The 12,490-nt window shown below is 40.3% G+C and overlaps 2 protein-coding genes across 2 annotated transcripts in view; one reads left to right on the top strand and one right to left on the bottom strand.

Annotated features, from left to right (window-relative positions):
• The window catches only part of LOC311012962 (uncharacterized protein), a 324,166-nt gene that overhangs the window by 241,314 nt on the left and 70,362 nt on the right, over nt 1-12,490 (top strand). The window lies entirely within an intron of this gene.
• Nucleotides 1,859-10,029, bottom strand: cldn15la (claudin 15-like a; the record flags this gene model as incomplete). Its single annotated transcript, XM_084006859.1, has 5 exons — nt 1,859-1,940; nt 2,686-2,799; nt 3,645-3,726; nt 7,275-7,439; nt 9,813-10,029. 5 exons carry the CDS (start codon nt 10,027-10,029, stop codon nt 1,859-1,861), a joined length of 660 nt encoding a protein of 219 aa, XP_083862985.1.

Raw genomic sequence — 12,490 nt, forward strand, 5'->3', positions numbered from 1 at the left:
ACAGACTGAGAGGATTGAACCTGGTTCCCCTCAGTCAGCACAACAGGGTCAGATTAGACGGAGAGGTGCTTTAGAGATAGGAACACTATAACCAACACACACAAAAGAGATTTAATAATAATTATAATAATAATGGTGAAAGGTTCAGGATGAGTTTAGGAGTTCCTCAGCCTGAGGAAAGAAGCTGCTCTGAAGTCTTGTGTATCTGTTTCCCGACAGCAGTAGGGTGTACAGGCTGAGTATTTCAATATCCTTTGGGCTCTGTGCAGGCACCTCTTGTCACCAATATCAGTGACGCCGGTCGATGCTGCCAATGTTGTTCTGGGCGTGTTAATCGCCCGCTGCAGAGCCCTCCTGTCCTGGGCCCTGAACAATACCATACCAGTTTTAATGTTTCTGTCACCAGCTTGTTTGCTTTGTGATGCTGATTCCCAAGAAATGAATACTGTTTATTTTCTCCTCAGCTCCATTGATGTAGACAAAGGTGATAATAATAATGACGAAGAAGAAGAAGAAGAAGAAGAAGAAGAAGAAGAAGAAGAAGAAGAAGAAGAAGAAGAAGGTGATAATAATAATGATGCCTTAACAAATACTGGGAAAAACATAATTGGATCAAAAAATCACTAGCTAATATTAAAAAAAAAATAAAGTATCCGGTTTAAATTGTTTTCGTGATGTTTTAAAGCCCATCTATTTGTTTTAGTTTGCATGTTAAATTACAGTTGGTGTCCATAAATCTCTGGAATTCATTGGCCAACATTCTTGGTTTCTGTTGTCCGTTTGCTTTACCTGTAAAAGGGGGACTATCTTGGTTTTTATTTTTATTTTTTTTTAGTTTTTAAAGCACTTTTTCAAGAACTCAAAGACGCTTAAGTTGTACTGCATTACAGTGGCAGATTGATGTCGAGACGAAATGAGAATATTCTCTAAAAAAGAATCTGCAGACATACCAACACCCACCGAACATGATTCAAATATTTAAATCAATAATTGAACCAAATATGCTGCACCACATGGATTAAAGTCTGGAGGTAGGCAGAAAAATGAAGATGAGTTCAGACTTCTGTGTTGAAGGTTGAGCAGGTTTGATCCAGTCCGCAGTTTGTATGAGGTGGTCTATAGATAGACCACATTTTAATCTACTGTTCTGCCTGTCAGCAGGTAAACAGACAGAGGTGGATTAGCAGCGCATTAATCACAGGAGATTACAACACACATACAGAGTATATGCACATGCAGGAACAAACATGTGGTCTGCTAACACAACGGCTTGCAGTTGTAACCAGGCATTAGGACATTTTAAAGTGTTTAATAATGTTCTCTGTGGACATATATAGTACAATTGTGTTTGAGACTCAAAATAACCAATGTTGTGTATTAAACAAAAACTAAATATTTTACTTACAACACTGTGTTTCACGTTTCATCGGGTACAGGTAAAAAAAACAACAACTAAGAGCCAAATTTATTATGTAATACAAACTTTATTCCGATTAAAATAAACAGAATTACAGAATCATTAATACTCATCCACTAACATGTTAAGATTAGATTCAGATTTAAGATTTCATATCAAACACTTTAAAAAAAAATAAGCAAATATTTCAAAAGGACAGAAAAAGAACTACAAGTCCACATTTTATGAGGCAATTTAGTGTGTTTACAATAGTCATCATGTTGTGGGGACTGTCCTCCCATCTGGGGACAAACAGCTGGTTTCCTACCCTGTTTTAAGGTTCAAACATTGCAAGCTCATAAAATGTCCTTTAAACGTGTACAGGTGTATATGTGTGTGTGTGTGTGTGTGTGTGTGTGTGTGTGTGTGTGTGTGTGTGTGTGTGTGTGTGTGTGTGTGTGTTTAGACATAAGCTCTGGCTGACTCCGACTCCGACTTTGCTGCAGGCACGTAGACCTTCTTTGCCTGGTTTCCATAGAAACCGCTGCAAAACAAGAAGGGCAAAGTCAGACTCAAACTTTACGATAAAGTTAATGAAATGAAAGGAATAACAGGCTTCTTTTCTTTATATGAAAATGATTATTTGTAATTATTGTTCATTATTTATAATCCATTGTGAAATTTAAGCTGCAGTGTGAAACCTTTGTCTCCCGTTCTGTTGTTGAGCAACTGTGAAATAGTCGCAAATTATACTGATTTGTGAAAATGGAGATTTAAAAATATTCAAACGAATGTATTTCAATTGCCAGATTTGTTTGTTATTTTTGGGGGAAAAAGGAGTATGGTTGGGCTTAAAATAACTACCAAATTAACTTCAGATTTATGCAACAAAATGAAAGCTACGTATAGGCAACAAAACAAGCATTAGGTTTAGGAAAATGTCACAAATGCGTCACTTCACGACAACACTTTGGGATACACGGTGTCCAACACCAGTCTCTTGGTCCTGTGTTGTTGGTCTTTCTCAATACGTAATACTACATCACTAACTGGACGTTGCATGTGCACGTAATTGTGTTAAGAAGGATCCCAGTTAACTTCTCATTGGCATTGTTTTCCAGCTACTGGAAGTTTCTGGTGCTCCAGACACTTTTCTTGAACGCTTCGTCACACTTTACGTCATACTGCTCGCTGCTGCTGTGGTCTCTCCCCTCCTCTGAACACATGAAACTTCCCATTTTATCACTAAGAAAGGCAGACGATGGAACTCAGGTGAGATGTGTTCATACCCTTTCTTTGATTCAGGAGACACTCGCTTACAGGCGGAGCAGAGAAAAGCTCCACCCAGTATGGATAGACAGGATCCACCCCATCCCAGGTAGAGACCAGTACTCAGCTCAAATCTGCAATCACAAGATGGAGTGAAACAACCTGAAAGTACACAACCTGCAAACACACAACCCTGAAAGACACATGACCCTATCATAAAGAACTGCAATAACCAGAAGAAGAGCTGATACAATGAATACGATTTCAGGTATCTTTATGAAGATAGATGAGAGCCGTACTTTATTTTGTTGGTTTTTTTATTCTGAATAGCAGGAAATTAGGTCCCTCTTGTACAACCTCTCTACATGTATTGATACTGTTCCTGATAATATGACAAACACACACACACACACACACACACACACACACACACACATATATGTACTGTATACATACATACATACATACATACATACATACATACATACATACATACATACATATACATATATATATTTGAACGTTTCCCACATTTTATTGAGATTTTGGATTTTATGTGACAAATAAATTTGAAAAGTTTGGTGTGCATAAGTATTCAGCCTCCCAGTCTCCTTTACTCTGACACCCCTAAATGAAATCCAGTGCAACCAATTGCCTTCAGAAGTCACCTAATTAGCAAATGAGAAGATGGATGGAAACAAATGAAAACGTAAATACATTTACATATGCATAAACGTTCAATGTGCCATTCTATAAAACATAAGAAATGTTTAGTTAGGATTTAAAAAAAGTATTTTTTCTTAAGTTAAAATTTAGATTGTTATTATTGATTTCAGTACTTGCTGTTATGTGTCCATTATGTTTATTATACAAACATTATGAAGGATGGAGTTTCTTATTCTTCTGTCTGAGATAACTATTATGATGTGTGAGAGGATCAAACCAAACTTTTGATGGATGTGTTTTTGGGTCAACTCACTTCACACCACCGAAGAACGGGTTGTGGAAGTCCTCTACGACACTGTAGGCGTACCAAGAAACTGCTATCATGCAGCAAAGACCTGAAACACAAAAGATCAAGAGATGAACACAAAGAGTTTTAAATCTTCTAAATCATTTGTTCCATCAACAAATCTCCCAATGTTAGTTATCTGTTGAATTTAATTTCAAAGTCACCAGATGCCAGTTCTCCCTTCACTGTAAAACCCAACATTATACGTCTGACCATGGAAATTGTCACGCCGCGGTGAGGTTTGTCTTGTCTTGGTGTTTGTCTGGTGAAATTTCCTGTTTTATTTTGAAAAGTAACTCCCCTCTCGTTTCAGGTCACTTGCCTTTCCTCATGTGTCCCTGGTCTGATGTCATCCCTGATTGATTTCACCTGTTCCCCATTATCCTTCTCTGTATTTAAGTGTGCGTCGCCACCATTATGTCTACTGCTGTGCGCCCTGACCCTGTTTTGTGATAGACATGCCTAAAATGTGCCTACAATTTCTATAGTGATATAATATGGGCATTATAATTATTATGACTATGATGGTTTTTCATAATATTTTTGGTGCCCCCTCAGCACTTGGTGCCCTACGCACAGCGCGTGATGAGCGTGGTGGGAGCGGCGGCGCTGCTTCTGTCATTGAGTTGTCAAGTGATGAAACTTGCACTGCACCTCGCCTTGTCGCATTAAAGGTGAGGAGAGGAGCTCATTTGATTGGTGAAGATCTGAATCGGCTGTGTTAATCCCAGTCCACGCCTCGTCTCCTCCTCGTCTCCTCCTCGTCTCCCAGTCACACCTTCTCTCCTCCCTCTTTCACTTACGGGGGTAGGAGTGACGGGAGGAGTGCCTGCGCCCGACTGCGCCTTGCAGGAAACTTGCAAAGTCCAGGCGGACACACCCCGTCGGCGTGGCACAGGTGTGCTGCGCACCGACTACACCTAGTCTACGAAACTAGGGCCCTATATGTTCAGTTTCCTTCTCTTAGTGGCAGGCCGTTACATGACACAGGAACTTCATTTTCACCTGTTTGGATCTAGAACTCACACATGCATACTGTACATCGGAAAACGCCACCTTCGCCCATGCGTACATCTAACATGGCGGCTTCGCCCATGCATTAGGAGTGTAACGATTCATCTACTATGTCGATGTATTGATTTTTATTCCTCCAACTACATCTTTAGGTTTCTCAGCAAGTTGTCCTTAACTGGGGACAAATATCGATAGAAAATCGATTTGCAACGTAATAATCGATTGTGTCAATATTAATCAGAGGCCGAGAGGGCCTAGGTCTCTTATTAGTCAGCTCATAGTGGAGGCTAGGCACATTAGAGTGGTTGCCTCACTGTTTGTAGTATTAAAGTTCACCGGGACACAGTTTGCAGTGATGCACAGTTTGGTGGCCTTCCACCTACACTGTCACGCCGCCACACATGCAAACATCTAAGACAGCGGCTTCGCCATGCATACGTCAAGCAGTTTCACAATAACTCTTGTAAGTCATTCAAGGACTCATTTAAAAAAACACTAGATTGTGAATTGTCCATTCAAAACTATCGCTACCCATGTGTATTCCTCCAAGGCCCTGCTTGCACTGCCCACCCACTTGCTCACGCTCAGCTCCGCTCACATGCTCCGCTGCAGAGGTCGAGTGTTTACTCGAAATATATATGGACGTGACTGTCAGTAAAGCTTTCAACGGGATAAAGACCGTAAAATGGAGGAAATCCGTAACTTTGACTGCAAATGCTACGGAAGAAGAAAGGAGAACTCTCTCCTTGGAAGACATTCATGCAGGGACAAACTTTCTCAAGAGCTTATGTACAGCATACAGATGGATTCTTTAGCTGCCGAAAGAGAGCAAACGGACCTACAGTAGTTACGTCGGAGATGACTGCATCCATCAAAAAGCCACAGACGAAAAGAAAGTCCGCCCAGACCTCTTATTTCATCGAAGCCAACGAAGTCTGCAGGAATACTTTTCAGGAATACTTTTCAGTTTCTTATGGGGTGAGTTTCTGTTAACATCCAAGTTAACTACTTTGCTTGGCTAGCTAAGCTAGCTCAGTACTGTCGTTTTAAAAGTATATGCACATCGAAACTAAGCTGTAATGGGAGGTTTTTGGCTCGTAATGTGGGCATCTGATTTAACAGTGGTGCAAAGGGGCCTGTTGGCATTGCTTTAATTGACTGTGATGCTAATAGTTTAGCAACTAGCCTACCTGAGGACAATAGGCTAGTTGTTAAATCATTAGCACTAGCTACTTAGACGGTGCCTACAGGCTAAAGGCCTGATTATGCTTCCGCGTAGTGATCACGCAACGGCCACGCAGTTGCTTGGAGACCGTGATGGTTCTGCGTTGGGTTTATGTGTCGAAATGCAATTCAATGCCACACCGGTAGAGGGCGCTATGTTTTTTGTAAAGAATGACCGACCGACCGAGACTCTTCGCGTATATCGTCGTTAGCCTCGTTATAGCGTATTTGTTTACTTTCCGGCTTTAAACATCCACAATTTTTCAGAACTTGGTGTTTTATTTCTTTGTGCAAAAGCGACAAGGTGCAAACAATAAAACGAGGTGCAAACAATAAAAGTAGCCTATTAAAAGTTTAAATGGCGGTGTTTATGAGTGGAAACCGGATAGCGGTCTCCAGCGGATGTAGTTAGCGGACCAATCACAGCCAATGCCGCTGCGTTGGCGTTGCGTTGGTGTTGCGTCGCCTCGACGCGTGTCTAGGATTTTTGGGAGGTGCACGTCAGGCCCTTGAAATTGGACGTAAGGGGGGTCTGCAAGGACGTAAGGGCTCCGCAAGCCCCCTTGCGTTGTGTCGACGCGGAAGCATAACTCAGCCTTAACAGATAGCAGATATCACTGAGTGACATCTGTAGGGGGGAGGGTCCTTTCTGGCCAGGTGAGGTGAGGTGAGATTTGCAAATCTTTCAGGCCAGTTTTCTCAGTGAACAGTTTTCAAAGAAGCATACATTCAAATGGCTTTTGGATTTCCATGTGTTAGACATCATTGGGAAACTTAGAAACTACACTTTCAGAATCTGTTAATAACTCAAAATGCCCCGAGGCCGACTTGTTCCTGGTTTTGCCTTGGCTGGTCACATATGTTATTCATTGAGAACTACCATGTGGTGTTAAGGTGTTCCCTTTATTTTTTTTAGCATTTTATTTTACTCTCAATCACTAACGTCGGGTGAAAATCACCCGAACGCGTGCCTGTAGAAAAAAACAGGGATGGGAACATGGAAATGCCTACCTTCAATGATGTCAGTGAGCATCCTGAAGCTACCCAAGTACCCACGCAACTCGGATGAAAATCACATGATGACGACCTATTGACTCTACGTTTTCTGTCTCATTGGATATAACGCCAGTAAGGTTCACAAGCTTTTTGCAGTTTGTTGGTTGCTTGCCGATGTATACAGTAACTATAGGCCCAGCCTACTAGTCCTACAGCTAGGTTTACTATTTACTATCCAAAGTACCTGGCAGAAGAGTGGTTATAATAGTGTTCTCTAGTGAATTTCTGTTTCTTAGTTGAACACTCTGTGTCTGTAATATGTATATATCATGAACATATTACATAAACCTCTGTCTGACTCACCAGCGAGCATGCTCAGGATGCCTCCAGTGACGGCGAGCTTGGCCTTAGATTGGTCGGTGGCCGAGCCAATCTTGATGCACTTCAGTCCGAGCAGAGACACGACCATGGAGCCGAGGCCGAGCAGCAGAGACATGATCATCAGAGCGCGGCTTGCCTGAATGTGAGCTAAAGAGAGGGAAAGGTATACATTTACATCATGAACGGTCAATGAACCATTTCTAAAATGATAACAATAACAGACTTATATATTGCTTGAAAGAGCTCAGCCTAAGAAGTTAAAACCTGCAAACTGCATCTGGTCCTTCTGGTCCTGAAAAGTGAAGACAAAGCTGAAGTGCCTTAAACCTGAATTCTCTTTACTGGCCATCTGGGGGCGACTCCTCTGGTTGTTAAAAGAAGTCAGATAGCATTGAAGTCTATGAGAACATGACCCTACTTCTTAAATAGACCATAAAGCAGGGTATGCTTTAGGGCGGGGCTACCTTGTAATTGACAGGTCTTGACCACAGTGTTGTCCGGTCAGTGAGTTGTCCATGTTTGGATTTTACAACTTTTATAAAACAGTATATATATGCACACATTTAGAGTGACTCAGGAATATGTTTCACCTTCAATCAAACATTATGATTTTGTGAATTATTGACATTTCTCCACTTGAGCTTTAAAATCACAAATGTATTGTTTCATCAGTAAAACAGCTGGTCACTGTACTTTTACACTGTACTTCTTATCAACAAAACAAACAGGATTTTAAGCGTCAGACGATGATTGATGGTGATTAAAATTATGACAAGAACAATGTAACTGCTCTACATTATACATTCTTCATGGTACAAACCGTTAAAACCAGAAAAATCAAGGAATAGGATTCAGTACAGTTTGTAAACTTGTTTCAAATCCATCTCATTGCTCTTGTTTCTGTTGTACAGCCTCCGTGCAGGAAAGTACCACAACATAAATAAGAACTTGAGAAGAAAGTACAAAGAAAGAACTGAAAGTATTATTATGTTCCTGTGTTTTACAGTTTACAGCTTCACTGCTGTCGTCATTTATTGACTAGATGACCTCTAATGATCATAAAAACCTGCTGCACCTCTTTATGATTCTCACAGAGTTTCGAGTTGGTAAAAAAACAGGCAGAAGAGCTGAATGATGAATCATACAATCACTCATCATAGTTGTGTCTACTCTTGTAGAGTACTTTTCTAAGTTAAACTGTCGGACATTCACAATTATTAATAATAATAATAATAATAATAATAATAATCAAATTCATAGAACCTCTTTATAAATTCTCATTCCCAAAGGGCTCAAAGATATGAAACATGGGCTGAGGTTTAGGGAAGTGTGTCTAAAATGTTGTACAAGACTTAAAGAATATTTAAGATTGGTTAAAAAAAGCATGTATGCTTATATTTATATAAGTTATAAAGGTACATTTCAGAAGGAGGAGAAAGTTAAAGGAATGCTAATAATTGAATAACTTTATATAAAAAAAAGAAGAAGTTGGGTACATCGGCAAAATAAAATCAAGCTGAATGTAAAATAAAGTGAATTAAAAGGCAGATGTTGGTTTGATTGTGACAGGCGTTTCCCTCCATTTTATTGTCAGTGGAGGACGAGGTTCAAAATGGCGCCAGAATGATAATCTCATATGACACGTCACGGGAGGAAAAACAATGCAGTGATAAACTAACTTGACTTACAATTATTTAATATAAAATAAAACATCTATGTAAGAAGATGTTTTATTTATGACCAACAGACTCGCCAGGCGGGAAACCTCTGACTGTAAACTCAACCAACCTTTGGACAAGTATTTTTGAAATGGTGCCACATGGCATGCTGGCCTATACACCGCACAATGGAAGTACTGTAAAAACCTTGTTTTATGAGGTAGAAGCTCCAGTGATCATTTCAGTGAGGCTCAAATGAGTTATCTAGAGCTTTCATAGCCTGTAGCCTGGATCAATAATTTCCTTCAGCAGCTTTATGACCTCAAATATATGAGGAAGTTCGCCTCAATTTACCAGTGACTTATTTAGTCTGAATGTATTTGTTTTGCAAATAAGTGAAGAAAACATTCCTTAAATCATTTCATTTGTGATTCATTTCTGAATCCGTAAGATTAACAAATCATTTATAATCAAGTGATTGATTATTAAAGAGGTAATTTCATTTGGCTCCAGTGGTCAATTATCTTTCGTTTCATGCTTCTCACAGAACCTTACACATACTAATGTTTTTAAGATGTCAGCCGCTTTTGAAATTTGAGGTTTAGAAAAGGTTGAGGTGAGGTGAGTTTCTTATTTTATTGAGTCCTTATATCATTTTCTTTGTCTTTCAACAATGGCCACCTCATGTGAGTTAATTCAAGTCTTTATATCTTTACTTATTGGAAATTGAAAAATACTTTTTCCTTCATAAATATGTGTCCTATAACAGGATAGTGATATGTATAAAACATATCCAACCTTGTAAACCGTATCTAAATTTAATGTCTCAAAGTGGTTCAGTGGGTCAGTGTTCTCGTCTTACCAGGGAGGCCAAGCATCGACTCAAAGTCCCGACACTCGGCGATGCCGGCGCTGTTCTCGGCGCAGGAGTGCCACAAGTTCTCAAACTGCCTCTGGGAGATGATGACGCTGCCGGACACTGTGGAAAGCTTCCAGTAGTCGTTGGCTAGCGACGCGCCGGTGATCAGCCAGCTGATGATGCACATGATGAACCCGGTCGCTTCCACAGCCGTCGACATGATAGCAACGTTTCCAGAGAGATTCTAAGAAGAAATCCAACTGCCACAAATAGTCTCAAAGTAATGAAGTCTTTAAAATGTCAGGAAAGGCAGGGTCACAGTTCCTGGTCTAGGTCAAGGCAGAAAGTCTGAAGTCAGAAACAGGCTCTGGTCTCTCTCCTGCACTTGTTAATCTGACGTCTGTGGCTCTAACGGGAGAACTTTACCCTGCCGGGGGCCATAAACTGCTAGAGGCCATAAACCACTGGGAGCCGCTCCCTGCAGTTCCCCACCACCAACCACTCAGAATTGATCAGGATGATGACGACATGATGACGAGTGAGACAAATAACCTTGAAACCATCTACAGGTGGTGGTATGGGAGTGACAGGAGTCTTGCATGTTCCCTCCAGTAATGCAGCTGCATTTCACACTTAAAATTCAGGAGAAATACATCAGTCAGGATGACAGCAAGGTGCATATACTGGAAAAATATATTAGGGGGTTGCTATGGACTTGCTAAACTAGTAGATAAAGAAACAAAATGTTCCCATGAAACAAAACTGCATTGTTTTGGGGGAAATGTATTTTCTCATGGATTACATTAAAAAAAATGCTATTCTGCAGGCTGTGGATTTGTTGCTAGGCTGACCGGGGACGTTGCCAAGTAGGGAATTGTTAAGTTGCAGTGCAAGGTGGTTGATAACGGGGTCATTATGTGGCTGGAGGTGTCATTATGTGGCTTATGTGGTATTTGTGGTGGTTAATAAGGCATTTCTGGATCTTTTGATTAGTGGTTTCTGAGTTTTGGACTGATTTATCCCTGATGCACCCCTAGCAGAGGTCACATTGATTGGAACATTGGTGGCTATTCTACGTACCCTTCTGGCATCAGTTGTCAGGGACGGCGTGTCAATATACAGTATGTTCATTCTATGCATTGGTCTTTTTTAAATACACTTCCATCTCTGTACTCTCGGCTCTGTGTGACATAAATGGTGTCATCGGAGGGTGTAAGGAGGTTAGACGTCCACATACCGGCGATTCGTTGCGAATGTACAGAGCTACCCCGATTGTCCACGCAGCCAATACGCTATATGATAGCGTAGCGATCTGTGTGGTATGTGAAGTATAACCAAGACTTTAGGCAATCACGTGACGTCAACGTTGACTTTTAGTTTCAAATGAGAGATAAACAGTGGTCGGACTTTCTGGCATTTATGTTCTGTCAGTTGCTCTGAGCCTCTGATGATGACCCAGGTGGGATTGTTGGAGTTAGTTGAAAGCCTGGTGCATATCACATCAAGGAGCACTGACTATGTTGTGATGAGTTTGTGAGATCCACCGACATGCATTCAAACACACTATAGCCACACAAACAGAGCCGCCCATCTCATTAAAAGGAACTGAAAAAAAAATAGAAATCAAACACAATTCCTCAAAAATTCAAAGGAAACTTTATTTCTCCCCTCATTGATACAAATTAATAGTATATAATATAATAGTGTATATAATATTCTTATTATTAATAATAACAAGGAGAAGAAACCTTATTTATACAGCACCTTTCATAACAGAAAATGCAGCTCAAAGAGCTTTCCAAAAACAAATCAACAACACAGGAATTATTACAGAGAACACAGAGAGAGAAAGCAAAAAAACAAACACATAGAATATATAAATGGTAATTTTATTCCTTCCTCTTTCATATGTGTGTTGAGAGAGAAAACATTCACGTCATACCTTCCCCCATGGACTGTTTATGATGCTGTTTATGATTACGCAGGAAAGAAGAAGTCAGTCACTGCAGCAGGAAGTAGAAGGACAATAAACATGCTTACAGTATGTCCAAATAAGGAACTCAAATTAACTCATGACATAACTTCTCCATCAGTTTAGGAGACAATTAGTCAGAAACTCTTCAAATGGACTGTGTTAGATAAAGTTAATCAGCCACCATTTAGCACAACTTTAATTTGATGTCAACTTGATTTTACTTCAAGGAAACTTTAAAGCAACTTCATGTGAAATTAAATTTAAAAAAAAATATGAGTAAAGGAATAACAACATTCTTGAGAGATCTGATCTTTGACCAGGCAGCAGCCAGGCATTTCCCAGCATGCCCAGGGTTTGCAGTTCGCAGGCCTGCTCATCTCCTACGAGCCTCTGGTGACTGAGCTCACGGAGACGTAGCTTAGCTACTAAAGAGGTCACTTGCCTTGTTTTTTTTTATTTGAAGTATTGCATAAGAAAAGCTGCATGCCAGCTAAATCGTCCTCATTAGCCATGTTTCAAATTAGGCTTCACATGACTTGGCAGGGCAGATGTGTTATCTGTGGTTTCAGTCTAAAACAAAGATAGAAAGCAGGTAGTGCGAGTCGCTGTGTGTTTTATAGCTTTACGGTAGATGATGGTTAATGTTTAATCATCATGAGAGTCCAAACTCTGACTCTTTGTGTCCTTTCTGCAGGGCAGAAGGCTG

This window comes from Eutrigla gurnardus, assembly GCF_963514095.1.
Source record: "Eutrigla gurnardus genome assembly, chromosome: 4".
Classification (NCBI taxonomy): domain Eukaryota; kingdom Metazoa; phylum Chordata; class Actinopteri; order Perciformes; family Triglidae; genus Eutrigla; species Eutrigla gurnardus.